At 43.5% G+C, this 21394-nt stretch overlaps 1 protein-coding gene across 1 annotated transcript in view; it reads right to left on the bottom strand.

Annotated features, from left to right (window-relative positions):
* Positions 1–10872, bottom strand: part of LOC142584629 (nose resistant to fluoxetine protein 6-like) — a 39947-nt gene extending 29075 nt beyond the window's left edge. Inside the window, exons 1-5 of the mRNA XM_075694784.1 lie at positions 10152–10872; positions 8182–8390; positions 3045–3165; positions 2836–2923; positions 1018–1115 (exon numbers count right to left, since the gene is read on the bottom strand). Of these exons, the coding sequence (XP_075550899.1) occupies positions 1018–1115; positions 2836–2923; positions 3045–3165; positions 8182–8390; positions 10152–10410 (775 nt within the window). The 5' untranslated portion in view covers positions 10411–10872. The remainder of the gene's footprint in view (positions 1–1017; positions 1116–2835; positions 2924–3044; positions 3166–8181; positions 8391–10151) is intronic.
* Positions 10873–21394: the final 10522 nt, after the last annotated feature.

Here is a 21394-nt window from a genome sequence, read left to right as displayed (position 1 = left end):
TTTTGTAGGACAGCAAGATTTTTCTTTACTGATGCTAATTTATGCGTTAACATGGGGGCGCGAGAGGATCACCAAGTTTGTAGTTTCTAGACACCGCGTGAGGACATTACCGCATTTTCACTCTGCCTCTCATAGCTCTAATCTTACTTTATTATCTCGCTTGCTGAGGTTGAATATCCGAACATGTTGTTGCAAGAAAAGACATCTCTTACCTCTCTTACTTTTAAATTTGTGCGCTTTTGACCCTCCTCTCTTCTAAGCTGCATTTTCCTGTACAGCGTACTGAGCATCTTTCCTAGTCAGAACGCCAGGAATAATCAGCTACCAACCTTCAGAGGTGTGTAGTAGCACAAAAAAGGCATGATATTTTGCATTTGGCTCCTGCGAACTCTCTCTCCAGCGTGCGTGTACTTTCCCTCCTGGTTGATATTACGGTTTCCTTGAAATGCGTTCTCGTAGCACCAAGTTATGCGCATGGTGGGTGGTCCTTGCGGTGGGAATAAAGTGCGATGGCAGTGCGTGTTCAAGATGGCATTTCATAGGCTAACGGTCTGAGGCAAAGAGTTTAGCGAACCGGACCGAAATTCAAAATATCCTATCTTTTTGTTGACGGCTGTGTTTGCTCCCGGGCGTATTCTTTTTTGCATTATTTTTGTTACTGTGTGTTTCAGTCACCCTTCGAGATGGCTTCGAGTCTTCCAATCCTGAAAATTGGCTTTACTGTTTCTCTTTTAGTCAGAAATTATTTGTCGGCAAGGCAAGATACAATTCCGCGTAATAGGGCAAAAGTTTAATGCTAGCTTGCTCATGGTTTTTATTACGCATAATGTCCCCATGGAATAATAGGTGTCATTACTATACACAAGGAAGTTCATTGCAGCGTCACCGACCACTCACGAATGCCAACCCTCCCCTTGTCTTTAAATAAACGGCTATAATGACCTTTTTTGTTATGGTTTGCTAAAGAAGGTATAGTCACAACAAGCTGCCTTTTAAAATATTGCAACGTATACGAACACAGACTGGCTTCCTCGTCCGGTGCCGGGAGCTTCAGCACGAGCCATTCAATAAGCGTTCCTAGAAGAACGAGAAGTCCAAGGACGCTCAAGTAATATCTGAAATGCAAGTAATTATAGCAGTAACATTAACGACACTAAGAAAAAAAATTAAAAAATATAGGACGCAACAATTGAGCTTAAACCTACTAAGATAATGACACATCCAAGAAATTAGATCGGTTTTAAAGGCAAGGAAGCTGAAGGAATAGTTATCGAAAACATATGGAGAGGCAGAATAAATATTAATGACTGCCGCACTGACACGGCCTGTAAGGCTATCGGTGAAATATGTGTTTGGTAGTTGCTACTGAATGTTTTACGTTCTGAACAAGTGCGGCTTAATGAATTACGGCATCACTGAAAAATGTGATTTGATTTGGTAACCTAGTAACCAGCACCAAATGTTAGTTTAGCTATGCATGCGGATGCTAATATATGTGAGATCCGAATACAGTAACACATACGGTTTGGATACTAATAATTATACGTAGTGTTCTTCATCTATCCTCGAGATGAAAATAAACTGATTTGATTTGATTTGATTTGTCATCTATGCAGGGGGGCTTAGCAGACATGTCGCCGTTTTATGTTTCCCTACCGCTGTTGCAGCTGACACGTCTCTTTTCCTGTCTTTGACAAGGAGTGGGAATTCATGCGTGCATGCTTGCGCGGGTTTGCGTGTGTATGACAGAGGTGTGTGAAAGAGAAAGGGCCGAGGAATAAATCTTTTTGAGTATTTTTTTTATTTTTTTAACAATCCGCCTGCCTTTCTATACGTCCTTTTTCCTTTTTTTTTTCTCTCTCTCTTTTAACAATCCAGTGGGAGCTTCATTTTAAGAGAAGCGTGTATAGCATTTTTTTTGCTGTTTACAAACTATCGGTGAACACATTTACGTCAGCAGACAGCAAAGTTCGGCATACGAGAGGAATACCACCACGGAGAGCAGTGCACGATTACGTTCACTGGCGTATCGGCAAATAAGATCTGATAACCGGCACGAAATTGTTGTGCTTAACTGCATCATTATAGCTGGTGTTACGTTGCTTCGCGAGGCTTCCCACTGCAGCACTCAAACGACTGACTCAACGTGTTTGAAACGACGACAGGAGCGGGAAAGCCACTGATACAAAAAAGAAAAAACGGCTGCATTAATCAACAGACCTCTTTGGCTTTTTTTAAAGTTATTTAGCAATTTCGTGATGGTCGTTTAACTGCTTCGTCTGATCATTGCAATATTTCAGACATGTACTTTGCGGGTTTTCTTCTAGAAACGCATTCTTGAAGGCGCGTTTAGGAATGCGACGCCAATGTGAAACTTAAGCTGCATATTGGGCTTCTTTCCCTCAAATGATGAACAATATTCTTTCTTTTTTTTAAATAATTTCTTTGAACATCACAGCTGCTGCAAGTCTTCCCTGCAGTGTATGATACCTGTGAAGGTAACACAGAATAACGGCAGGTTGAGCGCGCCTCCAAGTAGGAGCTAGAAGTCTCGTTTGCGATGTGATCACTTTGTACGCTCGAGAACTTCGATTGTGGTACCAGTAGTTGGCGAAGCGGCATCGATTCGTAGCAATGCCGCCAACATGGTATAAATTTCACTGAAAGAAAAACCTACTGTTGTGTACTTTGTAACGATTTATTTTTACCACCGAGTTTAAAGCAGTGAAATTAAGCACTTGGGACAGTTAGTCATATGTGAGCTAGTCAAAAGTATACTTCGCACACTATTTCATGCACTGTCAGAAATGCTCGGTGTGATCATCGAGTACTCACATTGAAGCATACTGAAGTTTCGTCAGCTGCTGTGGATTGTCTGTTCGGCAGCCGGTAACCGTTGTGTTTGCGCCGTATTGCTGGAAAACTGTTGGCGTTTTATTAGAGCAAATAGTTTTTTCTTTAAGTGTAATGTAACGTTCGAAGCTTCTCAGCAAGCTTTACCAAAAGAAGATAATGACATTCGCAAGCGCGCATTATGGTTTTACCTCCAGCAGCTAGGAAGTTGACTTCTTCCTCGGAGCAAGCATCGAGCGTACACAGTCCAATACGCAACGCTTTCCTTCCTATCTTTTCATTCGTGGTGATCGTGAGGGGGTTCACCCTGCCCTACGATATGGGGGGAAAAAAAGAGGAATAATGACGCCATTTTTTAGAACATTTCGACGGATGAGTGTTTCTCAGCACACACGTCGCGAACGAATATATTATTCTGTTTCATATTGACTGAGTTGATATCTGAAAGAGACGGTAAGCGGATACCTTGATGGAGCGGCAGCCAGCGCATGAGCGAGCTTCAGCGTTGAGTCTAAGTGGTCCGTAATCAAAATAATAATTTTAAAAACGGCATACCAGTTCAGCGATCGGTGTACGCCACCAGAAACTGTCATATCATATTTATAGGGATTGAAGCAGTGCATTGTTTTCTGTAAACTTGTTCCCGGTGTTGTCGTTGAGCCACTGTTCTAAAGCGAAAAATAACGCCGCCAAAAGTGGGATGACGCACTTCCTATGGTTATCACAATATCTCTATCAACTTTTGAATGTGCATGTTTCATTACAATTTCAGCACCAAATGTAAAGAATAACTAAGAACAGTCAAAGGCGCATAAAAAAATATGGTCGAGTCGAGCTCGGTTTACACTGATTACAGAAGGGTCGTTATGAGCGGCTAGTTCTTGCAGTAGTGAAATCCTCCATACAAGAAGCATCCCTGTATAGCTGATAAAAAATGCTAAGACAGGTCATACTGGCATATACGTTGTCGCTAAGTCTACTTTAGTATCCCACGTATGTGCTCAACTATTGACACTTTTCTTTCCAGAGCTCTGTATTGCTGCCTTTTTTAAAATGAATATTAAGAGAGGTTGGCGCATTTATGGGGACACCGGCTACTCCTTGTCACTGGGCAAAAGAAACAAATTTACGTAAAAAGTGAGAATAGCGACACAATATATGACACTCATTAGAACACTGTAGGAATAAAAAAAATATACAGTCCAACAGTATATGAATCGCACAGTTTTGTGCATGAGTTCAGTGCACGTACGCATATATAAAGTCAGATATTTTGAACAGCCAAAACACACAACCCATGTAATACACTGCAAGTACATAACAGAATTATACATATTGCGTAAAAGTTGCGATCACCACATAAACCAGCTATGAACCACGAACAACATTTACGTCACTCATTTAGCGTATTCGGATCATCTGAAGCTTAATATTTTCCCAAAATGTTGGTGTCCTCTAAAAACGTTTTCAGAGCAAGAAGTGATCCTTTCTGAAGGCCCGCAGTTGGCCATGGGCCAAGTATCTTTTTTAAGGTGAATGGCCTTATCTAATATCAACATATTTGCTCGCAGTACCCTTCTTTGTGGAACGTATTTCGTGCACTAGAGGACAAGATGATTCACATCTTCGTCTGGATGGCCACAAGAACACTGCGGACTAGAGACACGTTTTATCCTGTACAAGAAATGTTTCGTAAATGCAGTACCAAGACGCAGGCGGTGTGTCAATGTTACAAATTTTCTGTTGTCTCTTAGATATTCCGGCATTGATAAGCTTATACATGGGTCTATAAAGTATAACTCCGAGTTTTTAGTTTACTAATTAAACCAGGTAGTTTTGCTGAGGCGACAGGAAACCCGTCTCAGGATCAGACGGACTTCACTACACAATAGGGGAAGATTGGTTGTCTCTGCGTTATTGTGCGCCCGATTCGCAGCTGCGTCCGCTGCAGTATTACCAGGAATATTGCGGTGCCCAGGTATCCACTGAATGCAATTACGTGGTACATTGCGCTTGCTTTTGTATGTTCTTTGAGCGTCTCACACAATAGCAAAGTGCTCAAAGAATTGTTCTTATTGCTCAGTAGTAATGTGAGAGCGGCTTGCGAATCGCTAAATATAACCCATTTTGGCGAATGCTTTTCTGATGTTATGAAACGCAAAGCACACAGGATTGCAAACAGTTCTGCCACGGTGGAAGATGTCTCTCGGGATAACTTAAATGTTTGCTCTAGCGCTAATTGTGGAATGACGAATGCAGAAGTCGAGGAATTTTTATGGCACGAACCATCTGTATAAACATGAATGTGCTGGGGATATAATGAGTAAATTTGGAAGAGTGCCGGTTGCTGTGCGGCTACCGTGAACATGTCTCTCTTACATTTAATCCTGTCGATCGGTAATTTTAATTTAGGGCTTGTTAACATCCAAGGATGGTAACTAACATGCACTTTGCATAATTCAACTCTTTGCAATAATGCTTTATGTTCTCGAATAACATCGTGAATTTTGCTTTTGTTTCTTTCGGTAAGCACGAGGTTTAATGGATGTTTCTCGTGTTGGGTTAAGATGCGATAAATATATCGGCATGTTTCAACCGTTCGTATGACTGGAAATGGTGGGTGACGAGCTTCAGCAATTTCTAAAGAACTCGAGGTAGCCTGAGGAACCCCAAGACACACTCGCAGCCCCCTTGCTAGTAAATGTTGAAAATGTTCCTCAGAAGTTTGCGATAAACCATGGAGAATAGGTGCCGAGTAAGCAATTATTTGTTTTATGAGTGCGTTATGAACTTGTAGTAGTGAGGAGACTGATCCCCCCTACGCTGTGCCAACGAGTCGTCGAAGTACGTTTATTACTGCATTGGTCTGTTTTTCAATTGCGCGGATGTGTGATGCCCATGTCAGCTGGCGGTCGAGAATAACTCCATGAAATTTATGCTCTTTCACAAACATCAAAAATGGCACATTAAGTGTAAGTTGGAAATTATTCAGCTGTCGTCTAGTGAAAGGAAGTACGGCTGTCTTTGCGTAAGAAAGACTCATGCCTCTTTCTTTTAAAAAAGTGTCGATACTATCAAGACCCTCTTGCAGCGTTGTTTGAATGTCTTGTATATGAGATCCAGAGGCCCATATGCGGATGTCATGTGCGTACAGAGAATACTGTAGACCAGACGGTAGTTTTTGTGGTAAGGCTGCCATGACACAGTTGAATAAAAATGGACTGAGAACACTGCCCTGCGGAACGCCCTGCGTGATGCTGTGATTATTACTCTCTCCTTCGATTGTTTCCACAATTATTTTTCTATCTTTCAAGAAATTTGATACCCATCGCAGTGTTCGACCGTGTAGGCCAAGCTATAACATACCAGCAAGGACGTGTATGTTACTTACAGTGTCGAAGGCTCTTTGAATGTCTAAGAATACTGCTACTGTCACATTTGCGCAAATTCGTTCATGTTCGACGCATGTAGCAATGTCTAATACTGCATCCATTTTACACCGATTTTGTTGAAAACCGGTCATGTAGTTGGAAAACACATTTGCCTGTTCACACGACCATTACTGTCGACTGTCTATCATCTTCTCCATTAGCTTGGAAAAACAGCTTGTGAGACTGACGGATCGGTAGGAGTCAAGACAAAGGGGAGTCTTTCCTGGTTTCAGTACTGAAATTACCCGAGCTAATTTCCATGAATCTGGAAGAGTCTCTCTTATCCATATATGAAATATCTCTAAAAAAGCCATTCTTCCCGCTGGACCTAGGTTCTTTACCATCACATACGCAACAGCATCTGGGCCTGCGATTGTCTTTGTGCGGCATCACGAAAGAGCACATTTCAATTCATCTAAACTAAATCACAGTCAAGTTGAGGGTGTTGTGACATAAACCACGCAAGAACCTTCTGTTCTGCTAGTGTTGTCGAATTTGTAAATTGGAGACAAGTAAACGGAATTCCTGGTCTGCATATAAGTTAACAGAATTCGTCACCAACGGATGTTTCCAGAGTGCTTCGAGCTACGGCAAGGGCTCGGAAGGGATGGTCCTGGGTAACTGTACCACTAAAATATCGGACAACTGACCATATTCTGGGAATTGGAGTGAACGGAGACAACGACGCGCAGTATTCTCGCCATCTTCTCGTACCTAATTTTTGCGCGAAGTTGACTGGACATTCTGGGCCATCTTGTAGTCATCCAGCTTTCCACTGTGGCGGTAAGCCCGTTCTGCGTGACTTCTAATTGCTCTTAGACATTCATATTCCCCGTCGACTGCAGCGTATTCATTTGGAACAATGACTTGCTTTGTGCAGGTCTTGTAAGACTCACACAATATATTAGCAAAATTTTGAAAGTTCGGATTTTCGCCCAATGAGTTACTTAAATGGTGACGAAAACGTTGCCAATTAGTATGTTTTGAGTAGCGCCGGGTCCCTTCACTCCGTAATAGACGACGTTTTACCAGGATCAGAAAATGATCACTACCGTGCGTTTGTATGTCCGTTGACCATTCAACGCCATGAAGAAGGTCTTGTGAGCTGAGCGTAACATCTATACAGCTTTAATAACGAAACCCCCGCAGGAACGTTGGAGAGCTGTCATTTAACACGATCAGATTACTTTTTTCTGCGGCAGACTCTATAATGCTTCCGCGGGAATCGTTATATTCACTGCCCCAGATGACGTTATGTGCGTTGAAGTCCCCGCAAACCAGCACATGTGAGTTTGCGATACCAAAGACATTCACCAAGTTGTCTACTGATATTTTGCTAGAACATTGCAAATAAAGACTGATCACTGTGACGCTTGTATTTCTAAAAGATATCTTGCATGCTACGAACTCCGGTATACTTAAATCGCTCGACTATATTAAATAGGACGGCATATCTTTTCTCACGCATAACATCGCTCTGCTACTTCCAGCAATACGCCATGGTTTATATATTACATAGATTGAAAGACGAAAGCCATCTTGTACGCCTGGCTCCTGTATACATAAAAGAGGAAAGTTATGCAGAGCTAGTAGTTTGCGAAAATCAGCTGACTTATTTCGAAGGCTATTAGCATTCCACTGAAATATGAAAACATTGTTGTAACTATTATTCATTGTAAGCCTGCCGTGGAGCTGTTGGTGGTTGTGGAAACACCAACGGTTCCACTGCTGCCTTACTTTAGTTGTTCATTCAATGCATGCTCAGTGTTTAAACAAAAGGGGTTCTGTCTTCTTAATGGGACATAACACAGAAAAAAATTGCGAACGCGCACTACGCATTCACGTGTGTACCACAAGCACAAAAAAAAGAAACTAACAGCCAACTAAAGAAGCTTACTGAAAATTCGCCAACAGCCTGAAACTTTTCCACGAGAGTCTCGAGGAGTGACCAGGGTGGGTAGACGAAGAGGCTGCAATACTGTCCCTTGTGTGTTAACTCGCCCTGCGAGTTGAACACCCTGGTCTTGAGGCACTGTTCGTAGCCTCCAAGGCTGATGAGGCTTCCCTCGAGGAGGTTGTTCGGAATTAATCCATTAGCCAGGATCACTGCATCAAATCAAATTGTGCAAAATCTCAAAGAGCTGGGAGTCGACCCATTGCTCTTGGTATGTATACCTTTGAGCGAGACCCTCTAACCGTCGCAGTTTATAGCAGATAAAATACAAACTGAACGATTCATCGAAAGGAAACACTACCGTATTGAGTTTATACCAGTACTTAGTGACGCCATTAACCGCCTCCTTTTTTGCTTCCAACTTTGCATGGCACTAAGAGAGAAATAATTTTTTTAAAGAAGCTTCATCTATAGCATCATGCACATAAGAAAACCTTTTTTAACCTGTGCTTCAGCAATAGAAATCTACGCTCCCGTGATTGCGATAATTTCGCTAGGGAGGCAAGGAAATCTGTTGTTTGTGTTCGACACGTCCCTAGAAAACAATTAATGCCTAATTTCCCTGAGATCAAAGAACAATGAATGTTTTAATCTACCTTGCGAGAAAAAGCTTCAGTTTTGCGTACAGCTCCCACGAAGGTATTACGCAGGCAAGCGTGCATGGCAGAAAATTGCGAGCTTGTCGTCTCAAAAACAAGAACCACGTGGCAATTCCAGTAATATAGCGAGATTTTTCATCTAGTTTTGAAAGCACCATGGCCATAGTACACGAAACTGCAAGCGTATTCGTTAAACTGAGATCACGTTTAACGAATATTCTTGGCACACAAGTGGCAGGAAGAAAAGTTCGAAAGTTATTTCAGGATTTCAGACTAGTAAAACACGTCTTCTGTGCGTGCTTTGCAGGCTGAAAGGAAGTCGTACGACGGAGGGTGCCGTGACTCTCCCGTTACCGTAATGATCAGAATCACAAGTGTCGCAGTAACAGGGTGTTTCAGCTAACTCGAGCCAGGTATTGAAAAAAAAAAACACATCGCCGCTACGCGTGTCGAATGCCGCAGTATTGTTCTGAGCCATATGGAGCGCGTCATGATATTTTTTTTTCAATCGGCCAAGGTGGGTAATTAACAAAGACTGCTTAATTTACTTTTTAACTATTAACTCTAGCGAAAGATATTCGATAGAGAAGTTGTAGCGCTTGTTCAGAGACATCGGAATATTTCATCTATGCTAACTGCCTTGCTTAATTTTTTTCAAGCCTTTCTTTGAAGTGCACGACATTATAAAAAAAATACCACGTGACTGCCGACTAACGCGCCGCGCTTTTAGTGCCCTAATATGTAAGTTGAACGGGTTAGCAAAGGCTGCTCCGCGCGCAGAGATCGACTGAGCAGGCTCTCGATCTCTGCGCGCGGAGCAGCCTTTGCTAACCCGTTCAACTTACATATTAGGGCACTAAAAGCGCGGCGCGTTAGTCGGCAGCCACGTGGTATTTTTTTTATAATGTCGTGCACTTCAAAGAAAGGCTTGAAAAAAATTAAGCAAGGCAGTTAGCATAGATGAAATATTCCGATGTCTCTGAACAAGCGCTACAACTTCTCTATCGAATATCTTTCGCTAGAGTTAATAGTTAAAAAGTAAATTAAGCAGTCTTTGTTAATTACCCACCTTGGCCGATTGAAAAAAAAAATATGATGACGTGCTCCATATGGCTCAGAACAATACTGCGGCAATTCGACACGCGTAGCACCTATGTTTGTTTTTGCAGTACTTGGCCCAAGTTAGCTGAAACACCCTGTACACTAACAAGGAATACGTTTGAAAATACGCTCGCATATTCGCTTCTTACAGACACTAAATACACAGAATATCTGATGGCACAAACGTAGCGAAAAAAGTCCTCGGCTGCTCACTTCTTATCACCCATGGCTCTCTGGTTTTTGTAGCCTTGAGGACCTTGAATAGGCTGCCAGCGCACGCGCTACTCAGCTCGGGCCTGGTGGCGAGTTCCGAGGCCACTGGCATCAGCTTCTTCATGAGCATGCCGCCAACATCCGTCAATTCTTCTTCCAGGCTTTTCGTTGACGTCTCTTCTCCGCAGACGAATGGCGAGTTGAACCACGTCCGGTCCACGATGGCTAAGGCCATGACTAGACTCACTGTCGGATGCATTTTTGTCGGATGTTGGTTGCTACTTATTGCGAGGTAAATACCAAGAACGACCGTGTAGCGCCACCCTTCAATCTTCCAATCTGTTCACCGCTGTGAGTGAGCACAGTCACTAGCTTTGAACCACCATCACACGGCGTTCAACTTTCTCTTGGGAAAGGCACAGTCAACGAAGACAGAGTTCCTTCAACGCGGCGAACATCTGGACTGGTGCTAGGGAAGTGACTCGTTCAAGGAGGCAGTCGGATGCCGCCCTGCTCTGGAGGCATGGACGCGCAAAACTAGCAGCCCTTCTCGATGCCGATGACGCTACCATCGGTCCAGCACTATCCTATGCTCCGCACGATCGCCTCTTCTGGGCACCTATAGGAAATGTTCATTCGTGTATACTTCCATAAAGAAGGTACCGGTTATATGAGTCAGGGCTATGAGCAAGTAGTGTCGCTAAGTTATCCCGAAGCTCGCTCCCCTCTTCGATGAGAGCCTGTATGGACCGTATAACGACAAAAAAAATTGAGCGTCTATTGGACGTTCGGTCTTTCCTCAATATGTAATAGGGAACACGTGGGTGGCTCGCTGACGACCAAAATGAAGAGACAGAAAGCCTGCCGGCAACACGCCGGGAAAGGCCTTTCGCCCATCACAAAGGCGCCCTTGGATGCCAAGATTATAGACGATTTGGCACGCCGCCTAAATGACAATGGGGTGAGACGCGGCGCACGTCCGCTGCCTTGTGGCTGTACGTAGCGTCAGCTGAGTCTTGCGTTCCATAATGCGTTTCCGCGACCAATGTCATGTTTTATAGGATACCTTCAGTGACCTTCAATAGAAATATTGTGTTGCTTTTCGCGTCTTCAAGGAGGTCTTGTTGCTTCTAATGAAAACGTCAATATACCATGTCTAAATATTGTTAGTCTTCCAATGCGGAGACTAAAAAAATAGAAGACGAAGCCCTTGAACTAAATGCGACAAAATCACTGTTTGCGCTAGTAATTTGGCCTAATTCATCTCAGTTCAGCTGTTTGCTCTACTTGAGGTTGTATACCGAGTCTCCGACTTAAGTGCAGAAAACACGTTAGTCGCATTACCTCCCTCCACCGAGAAGAGAAAGAAAGATTGCGAGGGACGCGGATGATAAAAATAGAGAAAAAAAAAAGAAGAACAGACTGAAGGCTGGCGCTGATTACCGCCTCGATTACTGCATCTGAGCAAGCCCATGAGGACTGCGATTACATGTGACTGCTACGCCCATGAAAGTGATTTTATGGTAAAACAATATCCCGCATAATATAGCACTTATTTTCTAGAAACTTGGTATTGTAGTTAATTTCTGCCATTAACGCCATTGAAAGCATTTACAAAATGAATTTTCATCCACGCCGTTGTAAACATGAAAATGCTATTGGAAGCGTAGTCTTAAATGTAAAAAAAAAAAGAAAATAGGCGCTTCGATTTCTGCTTTCTTCATGCTTGTCTGTTATTCTATGTAAAATAAGCCAGAAAAGATAACACAACGCCCTTGTTGACCAGGTCACCAACCATTCTGTTGCGTATAGTGAATACGACTCTCGAATGCAGCATGTATTTCATCGAACATAGGACAGTTTTCTTTTACAATGTGTAAACAAAGCATGCTACAGGTTTAATAAAAGTTGTTTTTTTTTTCTATAAGAATGTACGACGAAGGTATATTTAGTTACGTACCTGTTATACTTAGGGCCCTTCGTTTCTCGGGTGGTTAATTCCTAATTTCGCACTCCAAATAAGTTATCTGAAAATCTGGCTAAGTCCGATTTCTTCCCGAAGTTCACCCCGAAGTGCGTTCTTGCGACGGTGAGTTTAAAGAATACCTGCTAGAACGAAGTCCGGGGAATAGAACTCATGCGCTGGCCTACTGGCAGGACGCTACCGCACGTTACCTCAACCTAGCCAACGTATAGTAGTGACGTTTCTCTGCATTGCGAACAGCAGATGCGATGTTGAGGTGACGTTTTCCCAACTAAGGTACGTTAAAAGCCCTCACAGGTCTAGGATAGACAGGGAAACAATAAAACTACGAATGATAATGTACTTCGACAGGGGCTTGTAAATACAAGCATCATACCTTTTGCGAAATGCGCCCGTGTGTATACTAGCAGCTGCTGTTTCCTTTTTCCTTTATTTGTTTGAGAACGAATTAGGCAAATGATGGTCAAGCACGCCTCCATGTGTCATTGTTTATGTGGTTCGTTTAAAAAGTGCTTGTACTGCCGACCAACGAATACGAATACTTGCATAATAAGTTCGTCCTTGTGAGAAGCTGGCTTTGTCAATCTATGTTTCTGTGAGCAATTTCGCTTGTTTAAACAAAACGTTTGGGTTGAAAGGGAGGCGATTGCTTCTATTAATAGTTTCTGAAGGTTACCTGGAAAACTTTGAAGTTTGGGCTACCAGCCAACAAAAATTTCAATTTCTCCCCAATTTTTTTTCCTTAAATATAACACCCCCCCCCCCCACCACCAACCTTTAAAAATATATAAAACCTGAAAACGAAGGACCCTATCTATAGTTATTCGTGGAAGCGGTTCTCGTATCTCCCAACGCCCTACTAGTCAATATTAGAGAGTTGATGTACTTGAATCTACTCCAAGTGGCAAGATGAAAGGTGACTAAAAATGTATTGAGCCTTATCAAATTTAAATTATGGGGTTTTACGTGCCAAAACCACTTTCTGATTATGAGGCACGCCGTAGTGGCGGACTCCGGAAAGTTTGACCACCTGGAGTTCTTAAACGTGCACCTAAATCTAAGTACACGGGTGTTTTCGCCTCCATCCAAATGCGGCCGCCGGGGCCGGGATTCGATCCCGCGACCTCGTGCTCAGCAGCCCAACACCATAGCCACTGAGCAACCACGGCGGGTATTATCAAGTTTGCAACATAAAATGGTTACTATATTTCATTACTGCACACAGTCAGGTTGCTCGCACAACTCAATGTTTGTAACTCTTGTAACAATCATAACAAGCGGAGTCATTGAGAAAGCCCCATTTGAAGTTATTAGCAGAGCACAGCAGCACAGGACCCAACAAGGGGGCACATACGCGGCTTTGTATATGTGTATGTGTACCCCGCTGTTTACGTGACATTTTATTATCTCCTGTGTTTTTGGTCTCTGCTAATTCTGTTTCCAAAATGCTGTGTCAACCAGCCAAATCGCAACTCTCCATTTGGCGGCGATTCTGTCTAAATAATCTAATCACCGTCTGATCGTTTCTGATTTGAAATTTAATTGTCTTATACTTTGAGCAGATTAAGCTTCTTTTGCAAATTAAATCAGATTATGTCGGAAGCTACAAAGCTCTATGAAAAGCCTAATTTAGATAAAATGCCAAAAGTGACATAAGTGAATAGACAGCACATCCTGCAGTTGTTGTGCTTAGCAAAAACACGCAATCTTGACTGTCCACTGCGCTCAACAATATTGGAGCGAGGTACTTCGTACCAACACGCAGCCTTGTGCTCACTGTAGATAATGCCGTCCTATCAAAGTGTACTGAGACGTCATTTGTTTCTGAAGCACAATCCCCACTCAACATATCATAATACTTGGACAGGACATATTATTCTCTGCCCAACAGGTAGTTCTTCAGGTTGCGCTTGAGCTCGTGTTTCTTTCTTGAGTCCTTCCTCTACAATCACAAAGGGATTAACAGATGGACAAACACCAGCTGGCTGACACTCTCGGAGGCTATGTGTGAGTTAATGCTGGCAACCTGCCCTCGCTGTCTTTTTCGCAGCGATCTAGCGCATAGTTTTCGTTCCGCCTGCTGACCCGCTCGGCTGTGCCAGTGCGCGTGCTTACGCCTGATATAGTGTTGCCAGTAGTTCCTTGAGCCAACGTTCAGTAAGATACAAGCGTTGGAAGGTGCATGCATAGTGACTTTTTATCGCTTCCGCACCTGAAGTACTGCTCTTGTATGATAGCCCCTGCTATTCCCTAACCTCGTAATCTTCTACATCCGCCTCCTTATTTTAGTTTTATCCCGGATGCATGGATAGATGCTATGAGCGTCCCCTTCGAAACGGGGTTTGGGGTTGCGCCAACAAGCTTTTGTTCTTATTTTGCCTAAAGTCGTACCTATATTCTTTTATAAACACAAACACGCAAAGAATTCCAAGCATCAATCTTTCTAAACCATTACTGGGAACTTCAGCACTCATGGAGGCATTACGGAATCAGGATGTAGACGAGCCGTATGTAAAAATACTGAAAGATATCTATATGGGCTCCACAGCCACCGTACTCCTCCATAAAGAAAGCAACAAAATCCCAATGAAGAAATGCGTCAGGCAGGAAGACACGATCTCTCCAATGTTATTCACAGAGTGTTTACAGGAGGTATTCAGAGACCTGGACTGAGAAGAATTGGGGATAAGAGTTAATGGAGAATACCTTAGTACCTTGCGCTTCGCTGATGATATTGCCTTGCTTAGTAACTCAGGGGACCAACTGCAATGCATGCTCACTGACCTGGAGAGGCAAAGCAGAAGGGTGGGTCTGAAAATTAATGTGCAGAAAACTAAAGTAATGTTTAACAGTCTCGGAAGAGAACAGCAGTTTACGATAGGTAGCGAAGCACCTGAAGTGGTAAGGAAATACATCTACTTAGGGCAGGTAGTCACCGCGGATCCGGATCATGAGACTGAAATAATCAGAATAATAAGAATGGGCTGGGGGGCGTTTGGCAGCATTCTGAGATCATGAACAGCAGGTTGCCATTATCCCTCAAGAGAAAAGTGTATAATAGCTGTGTCTCACCAGTACTCACCTACAGGGCAGAAACCTGTAGGCTTACGAAAAGGGTTATACTTAAATTGAGGACGACGCAACGAACTATGGAAAGAAGAATGATGGGTGTAACGTTAAGGGATAAGAAAAGAGCAGATTGGGTGAGGAAACAAAGGCGAGTTCATGACATCTTAGTTGAAATCAAGAAAAAGAAAGGGGGGGGGCATGGGCAGAACATTTAATGAGGGGGGGAGATAACCGATGGTCATTAAGGGTTACGGACTGGATTCCAAGGGAAGGGAAGCGTAGCAGGGGGCGGCAGAAAGTTAGGTCGGTGGATGAGATTAAGAAGTTTGCAGGAACAACATGGCCACTTTTAGTACATGACCGTGGTAGTTGGAGAAGTATGGGAGGGGCATTTGCCCTGCAGTGGGCGTAACCAGGCTGATCATGAGGATGATGATGGTGATAAATGGAAATTTGTTTTGATGCGATAGCGGCAAATCGCCCATTGAGCCAGAAAGCTGACGTCTGTAGCAGCGAAACAGCCTCTAAATTCCCATTGGCTGCGAGGCCATGTCACGAGCGCGCCTCGACGGAGCAGAGCGGACGAAACTCTGTTGCATTGAGGGTGGACGGCAGCGCTGCGTCGCCACGTCAGCAGCGCGCCTTGAGGGGCAAGGGGGTTTTTGTCGGCGAGGTAGTCGTGTGACGTGGGCGTGCGGGTGCCACCGACTCGCTCTCAGAAGCCGGCACGCGGTCCGTATCTCTCTCTCTCTCTCAGCGCCCCTGGCCTTTGCTGCTGCGCGCGTCTGTCGGCATTGGTGGCCTCTGCTGCTTCCTCGGTCTCGTCGTGCAAGACGTCGGTGGCATGCGGCGTTGGCACCGCAGGCTGCTGCTGCTTGCTCGCTCGGGCAGCACTTCTTACCGCTAAGGTACACTACTCGCAGCTCAATACTCGAAGGATCACTCAGCGGCTTTCAATTGGACGTTAATGATTTCGCATTGACAACTCATAAGAAGGGCTTAGGTGTCCTCGGATTTCTTTTCAGTACGTCTCCGTTGCTTGTGGTCTTCCTACTTTTCTACCAGCAAACCAGAAATAACCTTTTACTAATCTCTATTGCGGACATGTTTACTTTCTCCCTGCTATATCCCTGAATCCAAAGACTTCAAGAAGACCAGAGGAGCTTAAACCGACTGCTGAGTTTACATCTTTCCATGCTAACAAAATATGTTCCATCGTTCCTCTAGCTTTACCGCAGCAAGTACATGCTTCTTCTTCTTGGTGTATCTCGCTTTATAATTACGCATTCTAAGGCATCCTGATCTGGCTTGGAAAAGTAAAGACCTTCCCTTCCAGTTATAATAAAGTGTTTCTTTCCGGAGTTTGTTTTTAGCTCCTAGGCAGTTACTCATAGCAGGTTTCTTTTCCACTGTCGCCATCTAGGAGATTGCCTCAGCCTGTCTCACTTTGCGTTTAACGTTCATTGTTGCTATGTTGCTTGCTATACCAATCGAATACTTGCTGGTAAGCTTCTTAGTTCTCTTCCTTCACTGTGAGGCAATGTTTCGCATTCTTTGGCGAGTACCCCAGCAAAATTTGTCTGTCATGTGAAAAATTTAATACCTTGCATATTCAGAAAAATGCGTAATTTGCGAAGTTGAAGCATTTAATCGCTATGATAGCATAAATGTAGATGATTGGCAGCTTTATAAGCGATAAGAAACAATTGAAAAACAACAAAATTGATCAGAGAGAAAAATGTTCTCGTCAGTTCGCTTTGAAAGCTTGCTTTACCGCTTTATGGCTGCATGTGCAGAAAAGCCTGCTGTGGGTCTACTGAGTATAAAAATAAGAATAACTGATTGGTACATGTGAGAATATAATAATAATAATAATAATAATAATAATAAGTGATTGGTGGCGTTAAAGAAAACTGCTGACGTCGCCGCGTCAAGGTCGTAAAGCAAGGAAAACGAGAAAAGAAAATAAGCAAGGGAAAGAACAGCTGTGGTGAAACCGGTTTTGACGGCGTTCCGGCTCAATTGATACGATGCATCTTCCTGGTAACTCATCGCCACACCGTTAAATACACGGATTTCATTTCTTTGGCACCGGAAAAGCGATGGGTAGATATGCATAGGCTAGGAAAAGCAAGTAAGCAAAAGTGAAGTAGCAGCCGAGCCAAAGAATGCTTATGCATTTGCAGACAAATCTCAGGTTTTTTTGCGTTTTTCTTGTACAAGTACCTGAACACTCTCGCAACCCATTTACTTTCTTCCATATTCCTCAGTTGCTCTTCGAAATCAATTTTACTCTGAGTTTCTCTCACTTCAAAACTTGTAGATCCCATATAACCTTGTACAACGTCATTTGTAGTCTTCCCGTGAGCGCCCAATGCCACCTTGCGACAATGCGACCATGAGCGCCGCACTGACCTTTGGCTGCCATCGAGTTCTCATTCAACCCTAGCTGGCCTGAAGCCAACAACCGCATTTCTAAATGTAAGTCCTAGAACCATCACGCTTTTCCACATACCCCGGAGCACCTCGTGCTTATTGCATCCCCATAGCGCTCTGTGGAGTTCACCCGAAGGAGTTCATTCATTCCACCAAGTGGCTGATCTCAGCGATAGCTCAAGTAACGGAAAGAATGGGAAATGATAAAAGTCGTCACAGAGCGCGGCACCTAGTCTGGGTCAATAGGGTCAGTCGCAGGTTAGCGAAGAAATAGTTACTCAAGTAAAGCCTTGTTTCACAAACATCGCTCGTGCGACCTTTGTGAATCTGTGATCATTGTTTTCAACGTGCGAGACAGTTGAACATCGCCGTAAGAAACTGCTGAAGTAACACTGGCAAACACCGACTAATGAAGCCTGCGTTCCATGCTTAAGAACTATAACAATAAGTTCATATTGTTGCAGAATAGCATCCCGCACGCCACTTCTTTGCATGCACGAGCTGACTCTGTTGAATGGTGAAGTAGCCACGACATAACGCTTGTCCAATTTTTTTAAAATCTGCAGTAAGTACACAACTGCAGCAACAACTCTCTCCCACTCTAAGAACTCTGGTTTACAAATGTGATGACTTGTTGATAATGCTATTTTTGTCCCACTAGAAAACACAACTCTTGCGCGAGATTCGCAAAGCATTTGCCCATTTGTTTGTTTCTTTTGTCTGAAGAACAATTTATCATTTTCTACACGTCTTTGCTGTCATATCGCTCGCGTCACTAGTGACCGGCGTACGTTCTCGCTACCTTTTCTCGCACATATGAATAGATTTGTGAATTTAAAACTGTCGGTCGTGAATGTGAACATGTCATTAAACCGGACGGCCTACCAATGACAAACAGCTCTTGCGAACAAAACGTTTGTGACCTTAGTCCAGACGCATGATGTCGGTGGGGAATTTATCACCGTATTCGGTAGCCTTGAAAAGCATGACGACGACGACCACGATAACAGCGAAATAAAATGATCCGCCGGATGAGTGGGGATAGTCAGCCAAGGCGGCCGACCAATGGCAAAGAGCACTTACGAAAGAAAATATGTGTGATTTTGGTCCCATTTCATTATGTTTTCGCACATACCTGCAAACTCGAGGTGCCCCTGCGAACGCACATGCGTATCGTGTGTAAAACCTTTTCGCGATCCCCAAGACTGAACCGCCCCCCCCCCTTTTTTTTTTGCTCGATAACTATTTAACGCCAAAGGTGCCATAAGAAGCTCTATCAGGGCCCGTATTCACAACAGAAGTTCATCGATCTTGCCTTGTGAGGTCAATCTAAGTTCACTGCACACATGCCTACGCGTGTTCTGCGGCTCTTAATCGACCTACAAAGTTTTCACATGGATATTTTCTTGGGACAGCAAGTTGTACTTAGTTTATTTAGACTGGTTTGTGAAGACCAGTGCTGTTATATGCGCCTCCGAGGAGTGGAATGGCGTAAATCTTTACTTGCTATGGTAAGTATACTTAGTGCTTGTCTGAAGTGTACTCATTGTTGTCTTAAGCTTCCTGTGTGACATATGTCTAATAGCAATTAGAAAAAGACAGGCGAAGAAAGCCGCTCAAGTGTGCGCCTAAATTTCAGAGCCAACAGCCGCCATTATTAGAGTGCATGCTAGGTGGCGCCACAATACCTCGCCGCACAATTCGCGTGATGCGGGTCTTGTTAGTGAAGTTCATCAACGTGTATCTGAACCGGCGATTTGTAAGCAGGAACACATATGTCGGTGGCACCATGTGGAAAAGAAACAGGAGCGTCATATCGAAGCCCTTACGGACGAAGATTTATGGGAAGAACATGAAGCTTTTCTTTTTTTCAGTGGACTAGGGTGGCCGCCCAGCTTCGGGCGTCAACAGCTTGGTCTCTGAAATCAAGTTTATTCACTCACTCAGTGCCTTACTTTCCTAGAGGCGACGAAACCGTTGAAGAGGTAGGCATCACATGACTCGCTCAGCAGTTCCTGGTGTACGTTGACTATAGGTATAAATTCGTGGGCGATCAAGCACACAACATATAAGGTATATCGACAGAACAATGAGAGCAGTAGTCTAAGGCTAGCCCTGCTTGTGAACAGACAAATTACTCACTTGCTCACTTGCTTGTTTTTCGGGTGCGGCTCTCATGACGTTGAAAGACAGAGACAAAAAAAGATATTGTCTACCTCATCTCAAGAGTACGTGTTACTTGACGTTGCTTGCAATAATTAAGGTTTAATATTTTTCCCGCTCCACCAACCAAGCCTAGCTTTGCCGTTCAAAAATATTACCTGTGATCTGTGCTTTAGTTCCTTGTCCAGTCAGGTGTTCGAGCGGCACCCCACTCGGTAAGCTGCCACTGTCGATTTGTTAACAGACATTTGCAGAGAATATACGTTTGCCTCCGGATTCCTCGCCCAGTTTCAATCGTCCTAACTCTGTGTCCGAACCTCATGGCTTCTTTTTATCAATTGGGGACGTCAGCGAAACTACTCAGCGAAATTCCTTCTCATGAAACACATGAATCCACTTTCCTCATAAAAAAAACAAAAGAACACTTTTGATTGTCACGGAACAAGTATTGCTTGTCAAATAAATGCAAAAACCAAAATTTATTTGATCGTGAGCTTCTTTTACATTAGCAATTCTTGAAGCATTGTGCACACTATTCACGCTATTACCAAATCAGCTGTGTGACAATGCATTTAAAATAATTTTGTCACAGCATAGTAAACAAATATCTCATGCTGTAGCGATAATTTAACTTTTCTGCTGTTTAACGCGCAAAGCTGTCTGCGACTTCAATGAAAAGAGGGGCGCAAATTACCACATGCATGAACGAAGCATACTGGGCCTGTGTATACGTGTTAACTTACGCCTCTCCTGGTATCGCTATGTTTTACCGACTGGCCCAACAAGAAGTACTCGCGATTACTTATTTACAGCATACATACATTTTAAGAAAATTATAAACTCTAAGTAAAAGTATACGTTTCATTTTGCAACATGCTTCATGATGGCAATCACAAGAAGTGCTTGCAAGGCACCGAGTGAAGGGGCGAGTTGCTCGGTTGCTTATTTCGGCAGATTACATGAACTTTTCTGTGCATTTAGGATCATATTAAAATGAGGATTCAGCTTGGTTTTTGTAGTCCCTATCGCAGACCGCATCACTGTGAGTTTCGAAGCACATACGATATGAATGGCGTCAACAGGCATTTTCTGTTCGCGATGATAGTACAACATCCTGCCCTGTCCCACTGAAATAATAAAGCGTTCCGAAAGGTACAGCTAGTGTGCGCAAATCAGGGGCGCTATAACATAAAGTTATTCCAATCTGTTTCTATTCCAATCTTGCACTTAGCTCCCAACGATTGGTGAAAAAAAATTGGGCCATGTCCCCTTCGCCTGCCCGTCACGCGGCGTCATGAAAACCGTGAATGCACTTAAGCGATTAATGCGATTAAGCAAGATTAGACAGAACAAAAAAAACTATTGTTGATTCGAAGACTTTTTGACCATTGCCTGTCTTCGCCTGTCTGTCACGCGACGTCACAAAACTGCGAAAACTCACTGCATCAAAGTGACGCGTACGCGTTAAAGATGCATGAACATGCCAAACAAAACTGAACTTTTTTTCTGCACCGTTCCGAAAGGAATAGAAGATGGCTGCTCGCCTATCGCTCTGACACTGGCTACTCGAAGCTGCCGCAGAACATATATT

This window comes from Dermacentor variabilis, chromosome 1 (assembly GCF_050947875.1).
Source record: "Dermacentor variabilis isolate Ectoservices chromosome 1, ASM5094787v1, whole genome shotgun sequence".
NCBI classification, from domain to species: Eukaryota; Metazoa; Arthropoda; class Arachnida; order Ixodida; family Ixodidae; genus Dermacentor; species Dermacentor variabilis.
This window is presented reverse-complemented; position numbering and strand designations above follow the sequence as displayed.